This window comes from Choloepus didactylus, chromosome 18 (genome assembly GCF_015220235.1).
Source record: "Choloepus didactylus isolate mChoDid1 chromosome 18, mChoDid1.pri, whole genome shotgun sequence".
Lineage (NCBI taxonomy): Eukaryota > Metazoa > Chordata > Mammalia > Pilosa > Megalonychidae > Choloepus > Choloepus didactylus.
This window is the reverse complement of record NC_051324.1, coordinates 28,156,355-28,178,925: the sequence shown is the minus strand read 5'-3', so window position 1 is coordinate 28,178,925 and position 22,571 is coordinate 28,156,355. Positions and strand designations below refer to the sequence as shown.

The following is a 22,571-nucleotide window of genomic DNA, read 5'->3' as shown; positions in this document are numbered from 1 at the left end:
TTCTTTAGTAGTCAGCTTAAAAAAGATAAAAAGAAACAGGTAAAGTTAATTTTTTATTTAACCCCAAATATCAAAATATTATCATTTCTTCATGTACCCAATAGAAATTTATTTAGATATTTTACATTCTTTTTTCATACAGTCTTTGAAATCCATTTGTGTTTTACACTTACAGCACATCTCAATTAAGACTAGCTACATTTCAAGTGTTTAATAGCCACACGTGTAAGCAGCAGTTTTAGTACTTCTTTTCTAGAAATATGGAACACCAGCTTAGTCAAGTATTACCAATGTCTTATACCCATATTTTTCTGTTTTTCTTTTTTCTTTTTTCTTTTTTTTGTTTATTTTTTTTGTTTGTTTTTTTTGTACCCATATTTTTTTAAAAAAGAAAAGCCAGAACAAAACAAAATGGTTAAAAAATAAGTAATAGTAATCTGTAGAAAATTTTTTTAATTTTGAAAAGCAATACCGATGTACCATTAAATAATGGTAAGCAAGCTGAAACTGTTTTAATTATTATTCTATTTGAGACAAAGGCTAACAAGTTAAAGAACAAATTCAGAACCCAACAAATTCTCAAATTCAGAACTCTTTCTAAATCATAACAGCATGCCTAACAACAAAATTGACCCCGAGTATCTCTACAAATATACCAGTTCAAGTAGGACAGGGACTTATCTACTACTTGTCATTTACCATTCCTCCTTCCTTTGCATTTTTACGGAATTCAGCTAAGTAATTTGGGGACAGAGAACTGTAAGAAGGATACTTAGAAGTAGGAGGACAGAGAGGTACGAGACAAGAATAATAAATTATCATTTACTGCTGGAAAGGGCTACTTCTCTTTCAACATTTTTTAAAGTTCAGTAACTTTTTTGAGGAATATTAAATTAATCCTATAGCTTCACCTACAAGAGGACATTCATTACCTGAGTAATCTACGATGTGTGTTGGAACTCTCTCAGGAGTGACATCAGCTGGGATGGTGATTTCTTCTGCCCGGGGAGGAACCTTAGTTTGCAAACAAAATATAAAAAAGGAAAACCCTCTGGATATTACCAAACAAATTTAACAGACTACGCAAATTTATCTACATAAACCTCTTTTACTCATACCTTATCCTTATAGGTACTTAGTGTACTTTTAAATGCTTATTTTTGTGCTTTACCACAGATGCAAATATACATTAAAAGCATATGATAAAAAGTTTTTTAAAAAAACATGAGCATTTCTACCTGTGTAGACAAGGGTATATTAAGGAAACTTAGATATGACATAGCCTATAACAATACTTAAATTAATTTGGTGCTTCACACAAGTTGCCTTCATTCTACTTTGTTGAAGGCTTAAGACAACTTAAGATACTTTGCAAATGAGGAGCTATGCTAATCAAAGATAATCCCCAAATGAAACAAAAATTATCAAAATTCATTTCTTCCAAAGGATAACTGATAGGCTACATAAGGCTTTATGCTTAATGATTCCATTTTTAAAGAAAGAGTATATGATTTTTCAATCAGTTAGAAACTCTTTTCACATGTAAAAGGACTATGTTAAAACAACAATTTTAAATTAAATTACAATATCACAGAAAACTTTCAGGTATTATACCTGGAGTGATTATAAATTAATGTTATTTATTCCACAAACCACACTTAAAAATATACTTCACTTCTTAAATTATTACTTTAACCATTTAAGAGGAAAAAAGCAAAAGAAACAATAAATGGTTATATGATAGTTGTAAATGTTGAAAACACTACGTGATACATCAAATTCCTGTCTGAACTAGAAATTATACAGATATTATCAACAATGAAGAAAGAATAAATGCAAACTGTGGCACTAATAATACCTATGGAAAGAAAGAGAATAAATGGAAACAATGTTCATCCCATCTGCTCTGATCTCATTCCTACAAAAATACCTTAACTTTACATAGGCCTTAGCTAGCAGTCCCTCATACTGGAACTTCTAAAATGTAAATAAACATATTGCCAGTAATAATAAAACCATCTTACTTTTGGTGACACTTTACTATTATTACACTCATCTCATTTGAAATCCACAACACAACAATCCTTTAAGGTAGGCAGAGCTGGAATGAATTAGTTTCTCCATTTGTAAAATGAGGTTTTCAAATATGTTTGTCAAAATCCTAGTGTTTCTGATGAAATGCCTCAAAGACCAGGTAGCATCAAGCAGGAAACCAAGGGGGATCCAGATCTTTCACGTTAACTTCAAGTAAAGGAACACTCATCTGTTTTATATGTTGGATTTATAAATTACATTTTATTTTTAAGAAAGGGTTACATGACTTACATAATCTCTAAGATCCCTTTCAGCTCCCATTTTACAGTTGGGATAATCAGGACAAGACATGACAAATATTCTAGATAAGGTCAAAGGCAGGAAAGGCAAAGAACTTAGTTGAACTCAGACCTAGTTTAGTTCTTTCTCCTCCACTATATCTGAGGGATGTCCTTTATAAACTAATATGAGCCTTTTAAAAAGTCATAACTGTTAGAAAGGAAATGCATGCAAAAAAGGGCGTAACTGATTTCATTCTAACTCAATTTTGATAAAATTTTAAATACGGGACAGAAATAAAAATGTTTACCTCTTCTGGGAATTCTTCACTGACCAGAGACATAATCAGTGAGGTCTTCCCAACTCTAGCTGTGAAAAGAAAAAATTATTACTTTTTAAAGTGTTTGGTTTGACATAAGCTCAACTCAGCAACCACACAGGAAATCCTGTTACTGTATTTGTTAGCTATAATTAGAGGTACCCAAATTATGAAGTTTTAGTACAATATTTTAAAATCTTTTTTTCTGTTTGGAAAAGTAATACATTCCTATTATTTTTAAAAAAATTTCCCATAATATCCCCCATTAACAGTTGATATATGTATACACACATACACTCACCCCCAGATTTTTCCTACATTTATATTAACATATCATAATAATTTACCACTGTGGAATCGAAGTATTCATACTATTTTGCAACCTTCCTTTATCACTTAATTATGTTTGGGGCAGTATTCCACATCAATATATAAAAACCTTCTGCATTATTTTTTGACAGTTGTACAAGAATCCATTCTATGATGTATGATTAATTATATATGAACAATATAAATGTACTTATGAAACTTATCTTTCAATGGCAAAGCTAAGCCTACTTTTAACTATGCCTAAGAGTCACCTCCAGAGAACTGCTTTTGTTGCTCAGATGTGGCCTCTCTCTCTCTAAGCCAACTCTGCAAATAAACTCACTATTCCACCAACCCCCTTACGTGGGACATGACTGCCAGAAATGAGCTTGGCCCTGGCATCATGGGATTGAGAATGCCTTCTTGACCAAAAAGGGGGAAATAAATGGAACAAAATAAAGTTTCAGTGGCTAAGAGATTTCAAATAGAGTCAAGAGGTCATTCTGAAGGTCACTCTTATGCTTCAGCCAGATACTGCAAATTGTCAGTATGCCAAGCCCCAATCAACAGTATTCCTGAAAACCCTAAAGAATACCTTGGGCTCTATCTAAGATGCTACAAATGTTTCACCTAGTAAGTTTACTTTTTCTGAAACTTAGGGCCTCCAGATTGTTCCTATGCCAGACAAGCCCTGAAACCCAGAGGTACCAGTCACTCCAAGAACATCAACCAGTTTCATTCCTCTACCCCATAAGGTCAATGCTCCTTTCCAGCAGGAAGACGTTAAAATGGTCATTGCCCAGATATCCCTGAAGATTGAGAGAATGAGTAAATGAGAGGAAGGAGGTGTAACTGAGAAATTAGGATTTTTAACAAATGATCATGACTACTGCCTCATTATATAGGTATTTCTTTTTAGTTTCTAGTGTATTAAAAAACCTAGAAGGAAATACCAGAAATCATTGAACATGTTAAAAGTATTCTTTCATCCCTTCAATAAATATTTCTTGAGCACTTCTATATGTCAGGTACTCTTTCAGGTGCTGGGGATATCACAGTTATTATGGAGATTGCATTAATGGAATTATGAAGTTATTGCCAATAAAGTAAATACTCTTCCTACACATCAGGACAAAAAGCAAAATTGTTTGACTCAAAAACTCTACTCATATTTGATTCACCTCTCCTCTGTACTTAGTATTCAAAGCTCTGTCAAATTTTTCTTTGAAATTTTAAATATTCATTTCTTCCTCTCTGTTCTCCCTTTCCCCTAATTATGGTACTTTTATTGCAACACCTTCAGTTCTCAATTTTCTACCCCCTTCTCCAGTCTTTCCCCTCTTTAATCTATCAAAAATATAACCACCAATCCATCTTTCTCACACACTCTTTTCATTTTCCAATTCATTGGATCAAAAGCCTTCCTTGACTCCCAGTTACTTACTACATCAAACAGACTATTCCACTGGACTCTGAAGGTCACATACAATTTAGTCCCAAGTAGCCAATCTAATTTCATTTCCCATTATTCTCTACATACACAATGTGATGGTTAATTTCATATGTCATCTTGGTTTTGGCTTCCAGTTGTTTGTTCAAGAAAGCGTTGGCCTGATGTTACTGTGAAGATATTGCGTGGATTTAAATCAGTCAGTTGATTCCATCTATGGCTGATTACATCCACAATCAACAAAGGAGATTGCCTTTGCAATCTTATTCAATCTTATTCAATCAGTTGAAGGCTGTAATGGGAGAACTGATGATTTCAGCAGTCAGAAAGAAGAATTTCTCTCTCTACTTCAGCTAGCCAGCTTCTTCTGGGGAATTCAACATCACCACTGAGTCCCAACTTGCAGCCTTCCCTACTGAATTGGAATTGCTGATTCCCATGGGTGCATGAGCCATTCAAGTAGTAAATCTCTTAATATTTACATATATATATATATATATACACACACACACATACATGTGCACTCTCTCTCTCTCACACACACATATATCCTGTCAGTTCTGTTTCTTTGGAGAACCCTAATACTACAATTTGCACAAAATAAGGCCATTCTGCTCGTATAGACACAAACAAACCATGATGATAGGGTTAGGGTTAGGGTTAGGGTTAGGGTTAGGGTTAGGGTTAGGGTTAGGGTTAGGGTTTGAGCCTTGCCCTCTCACACTGTTTTTCATCATCCAAAATATCCTTCCCTCTACTTTTCCAAATCTTAACCATCTCTCAAGGACAGCTCAAATTCTACCTCATCCCTAAAGATATCCCAGGTCTACTGAAGCTTTCACTTAACCTCCTTTAAACCACTCCTGTGCCACATAACATATTAAAATGTTATGATATATGGTAGATGCTAAAAGGCTTACCATGAGTGAGTCTACACTAATACAATAAGCAAATATTTGGAAACACATGGATAAGCAACAGAATTTTCTAATATTATATGAATGGGAGAAGGACCTCTAGCACATCAACCACACTAAACTACTTGGCTTGATTTTACCTCACCCAAGCACAATAGCATTGCTATAGCTTCAGCACTGCCTCTTGGAAAATTAATTCCCCCTTCTGGCACTTCTAGAACTCCCCCACTCATAGCTTTTATTAATAGCAATTAAAGAACTGTGAATAGTAGGTAGCTACTGAGGCAATCAAAAAAATTTTTTAATTACTTTTTTTACTTCATTTTAGTAAAAAATAATGTGAAAAACATAGAGTATTAACTGATACTTCTTTTTTGACCTATCTTTTTTGTGCAGACTCTTACTGTTAGTTCATCTGGTAAATATTTACCTGAATGTAATAATAAAAATAGCAACAGCAACTACTATCTTATGTGTACTTAATGTGTGCCAGGTATTGTGCTAAGCATTACACATCTGTCATTTTAAATCTCTTAACAATTTTATGAGGTACTTCAGTACTATATCTTATGGATGAACAAACTGAAGCTTGATGTCTTGCTCAAGGAAAAACAACTAATAAGTGCTGTAACTAAGATTCCAGCCCAATTGTGTCTGATTCCAAAGTCTATATCGCCCCCCCCCCCTTTTTTGGTGAAAGGTCTATATAAAAGACATAAAGAAAAATAGAACAAACACCCACCATCCTGCTAAAGAAATAAAACATGACCAATCAGTTGAAGCTCCTTTCCCATTGCATTGCCCTCTCTTTCCCTCAAAAGTAACCATTTTCCTGAATTTCAAATCTGAGCTCTTAACCACTGAGCCATACAGCTACACTTACTAAGTGCCGTGTGATGTGCTAGAAGCTGGAGATTCAGCAGTGAACAGAAAAACATGTTCCCTGCCCTTGTGGAGTCTCTTAGACCTCCTTTATGAAAACCTCACATTTCCTACTCATTACCTGAGCAACTCCATAAAGACTAAAGAATGTGTATTTCGCTATCCCCTGCTTAGTGGTAGTAGTCATCGTTGCAGTTATGTGTTTCAATGCATTAAGTGAGCTCTGGACTGGGACAGAAAATCTGGATCTGGGAAACGGCTAGGCCACTAATGGTATGTCCCTGAGCACTGTCATTATCTCTCTCTGGGCTTCAATTTTCTCATCAGTTAAAAAAAAAAAAAAAAAAAAAAAAAAAGGTTTAGACTAGATGCTATCTAAATGCTAATATCCTATGATTAAACTATCATGAAGCAAACCTAGAAAACAGGCCTGTGACACAAGAAAAAAAATGAATGTTACACTAAGTATTTTACAGCACCTTAGAAATGGAAGATAGATTCCCAAATTGTATCCATTTTAACAGGATATAGGAAAGTGATTTGGCAGCAACATTCACTGATCTACAAGAACAACGTGGGATTCTTCAAGTCTATGTGGGACCCAAGAATTTCGAGACCTTACTGACTTATATTCAGCATTTCATAACCCTTTTTCCTTAAATAATTCTTTTCATCATGGCCTTAATATTTAATGTTCAGCAACCCCAAACCTTCAGCTATTTCAAAGCAGTCTTCATCTTAACATCTATGTTAGTCTACCCTAATTCCACGTTATTATGCAAAATGAGGCAAAACAGTTATCTTTAATATAGGCCAAGCCACTTTTCTTTTATTTCAGCCATCGGGAAACCTACAACTTGGACCCCCCATCTATTTTCTACTCCTGGCAACTGATGCTGTAGAGCAAGATGACTGCATCTGGGAGAGAGCCCTAATAAGGTTCCTGCAAAGAGTGGAATGTCCCATTTAAGAGGAATCGCACACAGTAGAGTGCTTTGTAGATAACCAGACAGGAGAGTGCCTCTGTCGTGAAGTCCTATCAAGTCCACCGTGGTCTGTTCTTTATGTAAATTTAGGAGTAGTGTAATTCCTAGGTACACAGAACAACAAGGCTTTTGGAAGATCCAATGCCTGAACAATTTCTGTGACCTTTGAACTTCTGGGCCTTTCTTGCCCCAGTAGAGATGCCTGCTTTTTCCCTTGCATTTCCGAAATCCCACAATTGCTACCAGCACAGATGTTCCCACTTTTCCATTTCCAAAGAGCTCTCCCGGATATCTCATACATCTCTACATTCCTATCTTTGACCGACTATATTAAGAATGCAAAAAATGAATCAGCCACAACTCAGGTGCTCCTTGGCAATCAAAAGGAAACAAGTCCTACTCGTATTCCTTGAGAAATTTGCCTATCTCAATACCCTTAGACCTTGATTCTGCTCAGAATCCCCTTTTCAGAATTACCTTTGTAAAACTTTGCTTGCATCCCACTATTCCAAGACCTTCACCAGTTTAAGAAGGAACTTACGTAACTTTTAATTCACAGCTCAAAAAGGTTATGTGGTAGGAGGCAGTCCTACCAGGTGGGATAAAACACAAACCCCTAACTGATGAGGGGACTGCAGGTACATTCCTTCCCCCTATTGTCCTGAGCACATGTAAACATTCACTGGAGAGTCTGACTCTGGTGGGCACTTATCACAACATCCAGTTCACACACCAGTAATATATCTGTCCCTGGCAGGAATTAATTAATCCATGCATGTGGATTTCCAGTTGTCCCAGCACCATTTGTTAAAGAGACTATTCTTTCCCCACTGAATGGACTTGGCACCCATGTCAAAAATCAACTGGTCAAAGATGTGTGGATTTATCTCTGGACTCACAATTCTATTCCATTGGTCTATATATCTATCCTTATGCCAGTATCACACTGTTTTAATTACTGTAGCTTTGTGGTAAGTTTTTATTTTATTTTTAATTTTTACAAACACTCTCCCTTCCCTGCTCCTCTCCATTCCCCTGGTAACCTCTAATCTGCTTTCTATCTCTGCGAATTTGCTATTTCTAGCCATCTAGAATAAAATTTGATTATTTCACTGAGCATAATTGTCTTCAAGGTTCTTCCATGTTGCAGCACATTTCTTCATGCAGCAAGAATCTATTGTCTGGTATCCTTTCCTTTCCACCTGCAGAACTCTCTTCTAGCATATCTTGTAGGGCTGGTCTAGTGGTGACGAAGTCCATCAGCTTTTGTTTATCTGGGGATGTCCTAATCCCTCTCTCAATTTTGAAAGACAGTTTTGCCAGATACAGAATTCTTGGGTAGCAATTTTATACTTCAATCTTCCTACTGCCTTCTTGCTCCATCCAAGTTTCTGATGAGAAGTCAGCACTTAAACTTATTGAGACTCTTATACAGAACATGCTGTTTCTCTCTCACAGCTTTCAGAATTCTCTATTTTTGGCATTTGACAGTTTGATTATAACATGGTACAGTGTGGGTCTATTTCAGTTTATCCTGTTTGGAATTTGTTGAGCATCCTGGATGTGTATATTCGGGTCTTTCATTAAATCTTGGAAGTTTTCAGCCATTATTTCTTTGAATATTCTCTCTGCCCCCTTCTCTCTTTCTTCTCCTTCTGGGACTCCCACAATGTGTATATGGGCATGCCTGATGGTGTCCCACATGTTCCCCAGGCTCTGTTCACTTTTCTTCATTCTTTCCTCTTTCTGCTCCTCAGACTGAATGATTTTAATTGCCTTATCTTCAAGTGCATTGATTCTTGCTTCTGACAGCTCCAATTTGCTATTGAACCCCTCTAGGGAATTTTAAATTTTCTGTTAATTGCTCTTTAGCTCTGTTTGGTTCCTTTCCACAATTTTCATCTCTATTGATATTCTCTTTGTGTTCATCTGTAGTTTTCCTGATTCCTTTAGTTCCTTGTCCATATTTTCCTTTAGCTCTTTGAACATATTTAGGACCATTTTTTAAAAGTCTTTGGTGTGTTCCAGGTCTGATCCTCCATTGATGGTTTCTAATACTTTATCCTTCTCCTGTGCCTGGGTCATCACCTCCTCTTTTTTTGTATGTTTTGTAATCTTTTGCTGAAACTTGGGCATTTTGATATTTTCACTTGTTATCACTGGAATTTAGACTCTGGGGCATCTGTTCTTTAAGCCTGTATCCAGCTAATGTTATGGCAGAGCTTTCCTTGAATGCCAGGAGCTGAGATTTTCTCCATCTCTTCTAACAGCTTTCCCAAGTCCTTATTCAGATCTAACAGCATTTTCAACATGTTGTCATAGTTTCTTTCCCCGATTCCCCCAGAATCAGCCATCTCACACTCCTCCCATGATTGAGGTCCAGCTCCAAATGAGGCGCCTGCCGGCATCCTCCTGCAGGGCTCTAGTAAGTTTTGAAAGAGGAATTGTGAGTCCTCCAACTTTGTTCTTTTTCGATGTTGTTTTGGCAATTCAGGGCCCCTTGCAATTCCATATGAAATTTTTTTTTTTTTTTTTTTTTGCCAATTGATTAAAAATTTTTTTTTCTTTTATTTTTTAAACAGTTTTATTCACACACCATATATTCCCTCCTAAGTAAACAATCAATGGTTCCCAGTATAATCACATAGTTATCATTCACCAGTACAATCTATATAAGGACATTTCCATTTCTTCCGCAAAGAGAGAGGAAGAGGAGAACAATGAAAAAAAGAAAAAAAAAATGAAGAAAAAGAAAAAAGAAAAGAAAAATAAAAAACAATAAAAAGGTCAGACAACAACACCAATGCCAAGAATCCTATACCTCTCCCTTCTATTCCCCGCTTACAGACATTTAGCTTTGGTATATTGCCTTTGTTACAATTAATGGAAGCATATTACAATGTTACTGTTAACTATAGACTCTAGTTCGCATTGTTTGTATTTTTCCCCAATACCATTCCATTTTCAACACCTTGCAAAGTTGACATTCATTTGTTCTCCCTCATATAAAAACATTCTTATATTTGCACACTTAATCACGATCACTGATCACCCTAGGTTTCATTAAGTTATACAATCCCAGTCTTTATCTTCTCTTTCCTTCTGGTGTTAAACATGCCCCTAGCCTTCCTCTTTCAACCATACTAACACTCATCTTTGTTCAAAGTACTTACAATATTGTGCTACCATCACACAGTACTGTGCTATCCATTTCTGGATCTATAAAATCAATCCTGTTGAACATTCTGTATTCTTTCAGCATCAAATGCCCGATCTCTATCCTTTATCTCCTGATATCTTCATCTTTACACTCTCCTCCAAACCGTTCTCTACTGTCTTTTCCTATCTGTCTGTAGCACTCCCTTTAGATTTTCTTGTAGAGGAGGTCTCTTGTTCACAAACTCTCTCAGTGTCTGTTTATCTGTAAATATTTTAAACTGTCCCTCATTTTTGAAGGACGGTTTTGCCAGATATAGGATTCTTGGTTGGCAGTTTTTCTCTTTCAGTATCTTGACTTTATCATACCACTGCCTTGTTGCCTCCATGGTTTCTGCTGAGAACTGCACTTAGTCTTATCAAGCTTCCCTTGTATGTGATGGATTGCTTTTCTCTTGCTGCTTTCAGAATTCTCTTTGTCTTTGACCTTTGAAAATCTGATTAGCAAGTGTCTTGGAGTAGGTCTATTTCGATCAATTCTGTTTGGGGTACGCTGTACTTTTGGGCCTATAATTTTACGTCTTTCATAAGAGTTGGGAATTTTTCATTGCTTATTTCCTCTATTATTCTTTCCGCCCCTTTTCCCTTCTCTTCTCCTTCTGGGATACCTATAACATGTAAATTTGTGCACTCCATGTTGTCACTCAGTTCCCTGAGACCCTGCTCATATTTTCCCATTCTTTTCCCTATCTGTTCAGTTGTATGTAGGATCTTAGATGTTCTGTCCTTTTAGTTCACTGATCCTTTCTTCTGCCTCTCCAGGTCTGCTGTTTGTATGTTTCCATTGTGTTTTTCATCTTTTCTATTGTACCTTTCATTACCTTAAGTTCTGCCATTTGTTTTTTCAAGCTTATGAATTCTTCCTTTCGGTCACCCAGTGTCTTTTTTTTGTCACATTTTCTTTCAACTCGTTGATTGATTTACAAGATGTGTTTGAACATCTTTAATTAGTTATTTCAACTCCTGAATCTCAGTTGAGGTGTTAGTTTTCCCTTTGGGCCATATCTTCTTATTTCCTAGTGAGGCTCATGATTTTTTGCTGTCTAGGTTCTCATTTTCTTGATTAGTTTATTCTGGAGGTTGTTTTCTCTCTTTGGCATCGGGTTTTCTTGTTGGTTCTCTTTGAGCTCCATCTTTTCTTTGTTTGTCTTGCTGGCCAGTTTTCAGATTGGCTCTGCCCCCCCAGTCTTCCCCCCAAAATCAGGTGCCCTCTGTGGTCTGCCACAGGGATGGGAGGTAGGCACTGGGTGCTCCAGCAAGTTAACTGGGCTGGCTTCCAGTGGTGCCCTATTTTCCTCCTGTCAGCAAGATCTGGTTTTGTTTTAGAGCCCTGCCTTAACAGTTGGGTCTTCCATATTCCTCAACCAAAACAGGGCCAGGTTTCCATACAGGGTATGTAGACCAGCTCCTGTGGTCCTAAGAAAGGGTCTGAAACATCTTTTTAGAAAGTGTTTCTATTTGTTTTTCTTATTCCTTTGTTTTGTTTTGTTTAAAATGTTTTTTTAAATTTTTTGATAAAGTTAAAAAAAAATAAATCTCATTGCCTACTGATAATTTAAACTTAAATTTAAAATTCTGGCATCTTTGGCCTAGCTAAGTAGAAATAAATGCAGCTGAATTTAAAACAATTTAAATTTAAATTTTAAAAAGTGTTTCAATTCCCTTGCATCTTTCAGGCTGTCCAGTAGATGGCGCTGTTCGGTAACTTAATCATTCTCAGAAGCTGCTTTGCCTCCGAGCACAGGCTGCATCTACACAGGTAAGCTGAAACTGCAGAACTGCTATGCCCTCACTTGGCCGGCCAAAATCCAGCTCGATGTGGGGCCCACCTATTATTTCTTCTCTTTCTTCAGTTCGGCATTTGCAGGGTCCTTCTGCAGTCTATATCTTCCTCCAGTGTTTCAAACAATTCAGAATTGTCCTTTTTGTTGTTGAATCTCTGGAGGGAAGTTTTCTGGCACTATTTACTTTGCCATGTTGATGATGTCACTTCCAACTGATCTTTGACAAGGCTGCCAAGTCCCTCAACTGGGAGAGAACAGTCTCTTCAACAAATGTTGCTGGGAGAACTGGATATCAGTTCCCGAAGTTGTGTATCCAGATGATTTGGTCTGGCTCAATTATTTTCCAATCTGGTCCACAGGGAGGGTGAAATTAAAGTGCCTTTGCCTTCTTGTCATGGAGCAATTTCTCCAGGGTCCAGCCGAACCGCTTCTGCGACTGCACAATTCTCACTCTGCTCTCTAAAAGACGACCTGAGCCCCCATACAAATTTGTGGATCAACTTTTCCATTTCTGCAAAAAAGGCTGCTGAAATTTTGATAGGGATTGCATTGAATTTGTAGACCACTTTAGCTCATCTCTCTTCCTAGAACTCGTTAGAACAACTCTTTTCCTGGTCAGAGACCCTTTCTGCTTTTTCCATGCACTCCCTATATCCCCACAGATATTTTCAGAACAGAAAGAAAACATTCTGAGTTAAGTCAGGTTTCTTCACAGCTCAACTTATCAGGCAGACTCCTGACAAAGTACAAATCTCCCACCAGGTCTGTTTCAACAGCACAGGCCTCAGAGACAGGAAAAGACAGGAAAAGAAACAACTTGGCAGGTGAGGAGGTATTGTAAAGACTCCTGCAAAGCCTAAGCTATCATAAAAAATCATTGGCTTCCATTAAAGCTTGCCTTCCTCTAGAGGCAAGCACTCAACTTGCTAACCCCTGACAACTCAAACTGGTCACAATTAATTTGCTGGTACTGACAGACCTCTAACCCCTTCTTGTCTTTGCTGATCTGACCCTCAACTGAACTAACATGCCCACTTGGAAACTGTTATCCACCTTAACTACTAAGAACCCCATTAATTCTCATTCCCTGCCTATGTGATTCTCCATAGCAAGGTATTCTGCAAATGCACTGGAACTTAGGTTAGTTACTCCAAATCCTAGTGCTACACTCACCTCTCTCAAGTGAAAATCCTCTATTCAAAGCTACCTTTGGTCTAATTAGACTATCAATCCTGACTTCTCCTTGACTACTCTGTCCAGTAGCAATTCAGTACTCTGCACATGTTCTAAAGCTTTTGAAATTATCATTTTAAAAACACCTTATCTGTTTGAAATGTTCTTTTATTGTATGTTTTTTTATATTTTTTAATATATATTTTTATTTTTTATACAGTTGATTTAAAAAAAAAGTTAAAAAAAAAAAAAAAAAAAACAAGGAAAAAAATATGCAGAGTCCCCTTAAGGAGCTGGTGGAGAATGCAGGGGTATTGGCCAGCCCCACCGCGAGGGTTGCTAATGTGCTCACAGACATAAGGGACTGGCGGTTTGATGGGTTGAACCCTCCACCACAGGACTTGCCCTTGGCAAGACTGTTGCTGCAAAGGAGAGGCTAAGCCTCCCTATAATTGTGCCTAAGAGCCTCCTTCCAAATGCCTCTTTGTTGTTCAGATGTGGCCCTCTCTAGCTAAGCCAACTTGAAAGGTGAAATCACTGCCCTCCCCACTACATGGGATCAGACACCCAAGGGAGTGAATCTCCCTGGCAATGTGGAATGTGACTCCCGGGGAGGAATGTAGACCCAGCATCGTGGGATGGAGAACATCTTCTTCACCAAAGGGGGGAAATGAAAGGAAATGAAATAAGCTTCAGTGGCAGAGAGATTACAAAAGGAGCCGAGAGGTCACTCTGGTGGGCACTCTTATGCACAATATAGACAACCCTTTTTAGGTTCTAATGAATTGGGGTAGCTGGTGGTAGATACCTGAAACTATCAAACTACAGCCCAGAACCCATGAATCTTGAAGACAATTGTATAAAAATGTAGCTTATGAGGGGTGACAATGGGATTGGGAAAGCCATAAGGACCACACTCCCCTTTGTCTAGTTTATGGATGGATGAGTAGAAAAATGGGGGAAACAAACAAACGAACGAACAAACAGAAAAAGGCACCCAGTGTTCTTTTTTACTTTAATTGCTCTTTTTCACTTTATTATTTTTGTTACTCTTGTGTGTGTGGTAATGAAGGTGTCAGGGATTGATTTTGGTGATGAATGTACAAGTATGTAATGGTACTGTGAGCATCGAATGCACGATTTGTTTTGTATGACTGTGTGGTATGTGAATATATCTCAATAAAATGAATACAATAAAATAAAAACACCTTAACATATCTGATTTTATATACAACTGACACAAAACAGTTTAATTTTTCATGGATGTGTCCTTAAGACAATTCTTTGTACATTTCAGCGACTATGTAAAATAGCAAAATTAATTGAAATGACCATCAGCACTGGATGATTTTTTTAAGATAACCGTTTACAACTGACATCATGGAAAAAGTACGGATTTAAGAATCAGGCAGACTTTGGGTCAAATCCTTAGTCCCCCACTTACTAGCTAAAGTGACCTTGGGCAAGTTACTAAATCTCTTTAAACTTGAGTATCCTCTTCTGTGAATCAGGGTTTATGATATTACCTACCCCAAAACGTTGCTGGGAGTATTAAAGGATCCAGCACATTGCAGATACTTAGAAAATGTTAGTTTTCCTTTCCCTTAAGTATTTTCTTTTCTAATTATTTGTACTTCAAAAATATCTAAAAATTATCTTTTTCCTGCAGTCTGAATGGCCTCACTCTTGTTATACACTTCTTAAAATAATGTTGACTCAGCAAGATACTTGCATATGCATATCAAGACCTGTGTTCAAGTGTTTATTTATGGTTGAACATAATACATAAGACAGTGGTATGAAAGAATGGGAATAGTTCTGTTTAAATTATTTACATCAGATCTACCTTTTAGAGTGTGATACTTTTATTTATTTATTCATATCCTGCCTCACTTGGAAAAGTCTTTGAGACAGTTTAGCTCTCACTGCAATATAACAATTCCATCTAGTTTTGAAGTAATTGTATAATACAAGGCCTTTTAAAAATCAAAGAACATGAATCTCTTCCAAACAAAAATTCAAGAGTGGTTTACTTTTCAAATAAAGTTCAAAATTGGAGCAAGAGAGTTAAATTATAGTGAACTTGGGAGAAAATGAGCATTTTCATCAGTATCATTTGGGTTTCCTTTTGAAAGGGCAGTGAGATGATAGCTACTTTAAATAAGAGATTAAACAGATGTGATTTAGTTAAGAAATGCTTCAGTGTATCAAAACTAGGGTTTTTTGCTTCCCTTAAGACCTACCTATCTAACCTTCAGCGAAACTATCAAAGAAATAATGAAGCAGCAGGTTTAAAATTAAATTAGGCCAATTTTAAGCTAATTTTAATTGAGAAATAAATAAAAGTGCCTTAAGGATAAGGAAAACATTTTAAGATATTAAATTCTTAAAACTATTTAAATAAGCCTATCAAAAATAGTTTCCTCACAATGGCAGATATGAGTATAAACACTAAATATTTTTAACTGCTCCAGAAAATAAAAATTATTTTTATTAGGGAAAAAAATCCCAAGGTCTTCTCTAATCATTTTACTAATTAAAATTGATATTTAATATGGAGGACAAAAAATTATCCATTGTTAGCCAGGCAATTGGTGGTCTCTATTTCCTCTACTTTGCCTGAGAACTACTGAAGCAATCTATAAAAACAAAAAGCAAGGTCACAGTTACCCCATGGAGAGAGGCCTTTTGTGATCTGGTTTAATACTACACACCACAGTTCTGTTTGAGACTCTATGCTTCTAAGTAGGTCATCCATGGAAAGATAATTCATCACCATAGAACAAATTATCTAAATTTATCCAGGCTACAAATTTCTTTGTCTTTTCATCACATCCTTTGAACATCTAGTTCTAAATGAGAGCAAAATTCCTAATATTCATGAAGCAGAAATAACATCTCTGGTTCCAATTACCACCCTACCAAACATGTTGGCTATTTTTCTTGATAACAAACACCCCTTGCTTCAAGTGGCAAAGGGACCTAGTCCTCATTTTTTGTCTGATTTGTTATTAAGAAGCCTTGTTAGCCCTTCCTAAATTCTTATAGTTAGAATACACTGCGGGGTGGGGTGAGTATGGAGTTATAATTTCAACTGGAAAACTTTAGCATGTGGGGAAATAGCCAAACACTGTTCCAAAGGAAAATGTTATTGACCATATGCAGACAATGGCAAATACTATCACACAACTGTAGCTCATCTCTCTCCTTCAAACCAGATCAACATTAGTGCCCAACTTTTGCCAGAAGAGCAAAAAAGACATAGGATTCAAGACAAGAAATGAAGACATATGTCATATGATGTAGAACAGATTCTCTATTCAACATCCTTGGCCATAGGTCATCATCCAGGTAGAACACAGTATAATTGAAACTGGAGCAGTTTAATCTTGGATTACCATTCTAACGAAGACCAAAATGAAGAGCAATATGGCATCAAAATGACCTTAGATAGGTTTTTTCTAATAAATGCTAGCTTGGACCTCAAGTCTCTTTAACTCTTGTTTCTAGCTTTAGTTTAAAACCTTTATACTTTATACCCAACCCCCTTCAAACCTCTGTGATGGCCTGTGGTGTTTCAAGGAGAAGCTGACCTCTTTGGCAAGGGCTATAATTCCTGGCAGCCAAGTCATGAAAAAGCATGGCATCATCATCAGAAGTCATCATAAGTTACTGCCAGAACAAGGAATCTCCCAGACGAAGTTAAAGACACGGAACAAAAGACAGGACAAATGCTGTCCCTTCAAATCCTAACAATAACCAATATCAGAATGGATTTAAGAAAGGAGAATGATCAATTTTTATGATTGAAGGAGTGGTCTGAAAAACAAGGAACATCTAAACAACCTGATCTAGCTGAAACTCATTCATTTTTTCAACTGAGTACATACTTTGTGCCAGGCCTCTTCTAGGCACTGGGGATACAGCAATAAACAAGGCAAATTTCCTGCCCTGATGAAGTTTCTTTACTACCCAAAGAGACAAACAAACAAGTAAACAAGTAAACAAATCTAGAGTAATGGAGACACTGACTGGGTCAGGGCCTTCTCTTAGAAACAGCAGTGAAAGAGAACATGGTACAAGAGGAAAGGAAAGGTCAGACTGTGAAGGGCCTTGTAGGCCTTCAATAAAAAGTCTGCACTTTATTGTAAGTCAAAGCAGAAGTCATTGGAGAATTTTTAAAGTGGGTAACAGAATCTGAGATATTTTTTAAAGATGACTCTGCTTGCTACATGGAGAACAGACTACAGGAGGGCTAAAGTAGAAGAAGGGAGACTAGTTAAGGGGATATTACAATAGTCTAGGCCACAGACAACAAAAACTAAAATTATCCTGTGTACTTTTAATGTAGTTACATGATTTATATAAAAAAGATATTAAATGAAGATTCTCGCTAATTTTACTGTGACAATAATATTTGTTAAGCACATTAATGCAAATCTAGTTAAACACAAATTCTGGCTAACTAGTTTGACTATGAAAAATTATGACCCCAAGAGCCAAATTTTGCATGGATACAATTTCAAAGATTTTTAAAATTTTGTTTTGTTTATAGCAATTGAATTTTGATTTGGCCTGAATGGTATTTGATATTTTTAACAAATAAGGTAAGAAAGACACAGGTGATGTTTTTAAAATTTTGGCTTTCTCTGCAGATAAGTACCTCAAAATTCATAGACAGCCTAACTTCTCTGATCTAAGCACCACAGAGACATTAAGCAATTAGTATTAAAGCCTGGATGGATGAGAAGTAGGCCAAGAAAAGATATTTTCACCTCCAGAGAACAGTACAGGTTTAGCCAACAGAATGTTGAAACCATTCACAAGTATTTCAGAGCCTCAGTGAATGAAGTTGCTGTTATGTGATTCAGGGACAGACACTGACAACAATAAAGAGTCCTAAGGTGAGAGAGAATGAACAGGCATTACGACAATAATACCAAAGATAATGCGCCTTTTACTTTGCTTTCCCCACTCCTGCTAGTTAAAACTACATCTAGAAACTAGTCTCACTCAACAAGCAATAACTGAAATTGTTACCACTTTTTCTTAACATCAATGATGTAAATAAATACACGTAACAGACCAATATGAAAATAGCTTTGGTTACACTTATGTTGACCTAGTATTTAAAGTGCTATAGCCAAGCTAACAGCTGTCAAATATTTACAGTAAATCTCAAAAAACTAATGCTTCTATCAACCCCCTCAACAAATACTAATTTTTCAATAACTGATTAAAATTACCTATTTCAATTAAGAATGACTCTATTTCTAATATTTTTTAATGTGAAATCCCATGTAGAGGGATTGAAAATGCCTACTTGACCAAAAGGGGGAATAAAAAGAAAGGTAACAAGCTGAGATCACAGTGGCTGAGAGATCCCAAATAGAGTCGAGAGGCTATCCTGGAGGCTTCTCTTACACAAGCTCCAGCTAGACATACCAACTGGTCATGCCATGCCCTTACAAAAGCAGTCTCCACTTATCTAGGTCCCTACCTGGTATTCTATAAAAGATGCACTCACTAAGTTTTATCTTTCAGAAACTTAAATCCACTAGAGCGCTCCTATACCAGACAAGTTCTAAAACCCAGAGGCAATAGTTTCTTTAAGATCAACTATCAGATGTGGCCCCCTTCCCCATACTTTCGACACTCCCTTTAATATGAACAAGTTAGGGTGCTCACTGCCTAGACAACCCTGAAGATGGAGAAAGAGATTAAGTGAGAGGAAGGAGTAGCAACAAACAAGAAAAGATTGAACAAAGGTCTATGAATACTGAAACTTTATATGATTATATATATATTTATTTGTGGATGCTGGGATGTTGGAACAGCTGGAAGGAGGTAAATGACTTAGTAGAACGGTAGCCTATAGCATCCCTTGGGATTTGCTCTATAGCTGCTTGTTGAATTGTGCCTTGAAGGTCTTCACCCTTCTGTATATACCTTATATTGCATAATAAGGAAAGAACTGAAATTGTGGAACTGTAGCCCATAACAATGTTTGAAAATACCTATATGACGGCTTGTTGAGCTGTACATTGAGAGATGACAACTTTCTGTATGTATATTATATTTTACAATAATGGAAATCTGAAGTTGTGGAACTGTGACCCATGACATTCTTTGAGATTTGCTCTCTAACTACTTGTGAAATTGTACATTGAAAGTTATCACTGTTATGTATATATGTTAAAGTTCACAATAAAAAAAAAAGGAAAAAAAAATACATGTAGGTAGTTGCCTAAAGCTTTTGGTACCACCCTTTTAAGAAAAATGTCTTCCTCAAAAACTAAGGCTTTCTCTTGGTCAAGTTTTACTCTCTATGTTTCTTTGATCAGAAAATTCTTACGCATACACTTTTATCAACTTTATTCACTTTGATTTCTACAGAATGTGTCTTGTAATTTTTCTAGAAATGTTTAATTTTATGTATTTCTAAATAAGACCGTTAATATTTTAATTTAAATGTCCTAAGACTGACAAATGACAATGTACATCTTACATATATATACAGCATTTCTGTTTAGATGTTTTACATACTAATTGGTATAAATAATTGCTTCATATATTCAAAACTAAAAAAATTTTGTTCTAAAAAATTTAGTGTAAAAAACACTACACTATAAAATAATCTTCTACAGTTAAGGATTGGTTTTTTAAACTGGTCATCTACTCACATTCCCTACCTTGCTCCAAATGAATCAGCATGAATCATGTTAAATAACACCCTCCTGAACTTGGTCAAGGAAGTCGATGCAAAATACAGATCAAGATATGCTTATAAATAAAGGCTAAATTTCACAACTACAAACCAAAAAGCAAACTGTGTCTGGCTAAATTCTTACTCTAAAGAAAGATTTCTCCACAGGAGGTGAACAGATTTCAATGAACACAAAGAACACTACTGAAGAGGGCAAAATTGTGTTAGCTCTCTTCCTTGAAGTTTATCACAGTGACCTGGGTCCAGTGAACCGAATGGGTTTAAAACAGAATGCTTCAAATGTAATGGCAAAGCATTAACTAATGTACTTTAAAACAAACAATTACCATCCAGTCCTCCCCAGCCCACTTCCTTCTTATTTTAGTCCTACCAATTGAGTCATGAAACTTGCACAGTGGTGTCAACAAGCCCCTGCAGCTCTGACCCAAGTCAGTGAGCGGAAGGAATTTCTCCTTTGCTGTATCTTCAAAAGTTGAAATCTAAGACTCTCTAGGACGTCTCATGTGTATGTGTACCCATTTGGGTCTCATGTTTGTTGATAATTATACATTAGTAGCTACGGCATGAAAACAGATTAAAAGGAGAGGTGAAAAAAATTATGCTTTAGGGTAACCATAATTTCCTCAAGTAAGGAATCCCCCATGTAATTATTCATTCATTCATTGCTTGTATAACTCGTAAAACTTGAGGTTGAGAGAAATTTTGGGGGAAATATCGCGCGTGCTAGAAGTGATTCCACTGCAAAGTCTAAGTACCTTAAAAAAAAAAAAAAAGGAAAAAAAAACTCTGTATCTTGATGTCAATGCATACGAAGAGAGAGCAAAGACAAAGAAGGAAAAATTAAAACACAAAAATCCAGAAACCTGACCTTGTCCACAGATAGTTCTGCACCCCCTCCCCCTAGCTTCCCCGGGATCTGGCTCAAGCAATCCCAATAGCCAGTCTGCCTGTTTCAGCACCTGCCTGGCAGTGGACAAGCGAGTCTCCACGGAAGACGAGAGGGTCTGAAGAGGAAAGGAGGCAGCCTCGGAAACTGTGAGGCCCAGGAGAAAAAGATTCCAAGAGAAAGGAGGATATGAGGCCGAGCGCTTAGTGGCAGGTGGGGACCTGGCTTGGGAGAACGACTAGAGAGCAGGGGAGGAGCCCCATGAGGAGAGCCCAGGTGAGCTGTGGGGATTAGGAGCGCCTGCAGGAACCCGAACGGGAAGAGCGAAGGGACTGGGAGGCCTGGGTGCGAGGAGGGAGGAGAGCGTGGCGGCAGCGGAGGCCTCGGCGGCGCGGGCGCGCGGACTCACGTTCTCCCACCAGAAGGATCCGCACGTCTTTCTTCATGTTGGTGGCTCGCAGGGGCCGAGCTCGGCCCGCACGCATGGAGCGGACTGTTCCCGCCGGGAGCGCTCACCCCACGGCGCCGCTCTCCACGCGTTATCGACACCGCCTGCCAGCCTTCCCCTCCGCCCTGCCCGAGCCTCGGCCGCCCGGACCGCCGCGCCGCCCCCTCCTCGGCTGCTTCCCGGCTCCGGAGCCCGGCCAGCGCCAGCTCCGCCTCCTCGGGCTCCGCGGGCGGTGGCGGCGGCGGGGCTGACGGAGCGCGGCGAGGGACAAGTGCTTTCCGAACGCGCGCGCCCTTCGGGCCTGAACAGGCGCCCCGGCTGTTAGATTCACCGCAGCGCAGCATCCAGGAATCTCGCCCACCCTCTTCTGCGCACAGCGACCCCAGAAATACACTCTGGGCCGGGGAAATGAGTGACAGTTTGGCTGCTTTAGCTCCATTTATTTCACAGAATAAGGACAGAAGTCGATTTGTTCAAGGTCACATAGCTATAGCTTGGCAGTGACTCAGAGCAGGCATGTTCTCACCAGACTATAAGCTCCAGGAGGGCAGCGACCTGTCCACCTGGTTTTCAATTGTATCCCCACCTCATTGGACATGAGCTTGGAAAATGCTTCATTAGAAGGATGCCTGCATCCTAGGGTCAGCTGCTTTGCACTATTCAGAGCCCATCACCTGGTAGCTGCGTTTTACCTAGGGTGCTCATAAAGTATGATTACAAATAATGAGGCTAGATTTTATGCCATCTGTGTAAGCAGACTCATTTTCACTGTAGACAAACTAAGTGACTTCCCTCCCGGTCCGTGGTTTACTTTATGGTACGATCTCATACTTCTCTTGTCTAGCATGGTGTTGGATACATAGTTGACCCTGGATAATAAATGCTTACTGATTTTTCCAATGTTGCGTTGATTTTCTCCTGGCCCTTTCCTTGGAGGAATTTGTTGCTACATCCCTAGTGCTGGAACAGTGCTTGGCACTGTCTGTGCATAATGTACCTTCTCTCTGTCTTGAATATTACATAATAAATTTAAAAAGAAAATATAATGTGTATCATACCAACCCCTTTCTCCTAGGAGAAGTGCTGTCATCTGGTGCAGCAGTTAAGAGCTGTGTGGATTTGAGTCCAGATTCCACCACTTAGTAACTATGATCTTAAGTA

General features: G+C 37.8%; 1 protein-coding gene across 7 annotated transcripts in view; it reads right to left on the bottom strand.

Annotated features, from left to right (window-relative positions):
* RHOT1 (ras homolog family member T1) overlaps nucleotides 1-21,608 on the bottom strand; it is a 58,034-nt gene extending 36,426 nt beyond the window's left edge. For 6 of the 7 annotated variants that reach the window (XR_005212662.1, XM_037808980.1, XM_037808982.1 and 3 more), the window contains exons 1-3: nucleotides 21,372-21,576; nucleotides 2,624-2,682; nucleotides 933-1,014 (exon numbers count right to left, since the gene is read on the bottom strand). Coding sequence is in view for 6 of the 7 variants with exons in the window: in XM_037808980.1 (XP_037664908.1) it covers nucleotides 933-1,014; nucleotides 2,624-2,682; nucleotides 21,372-21,447 (217 nt within the window). In the remaining variant the exon portion in view is untranslated. Of the gene's footprint in view, nucleotides 1-932; nucleotides 1,015-2,623; nucleotides 2,683-21,371 lie in introns of all 7 variants that reach the window. The other variant, XM_037808985.1, reaches the window with a different exon arrangement.
* Between the last annotated feature and the right edge of the window lie 963 nt (nucleotides 21,609-22,571).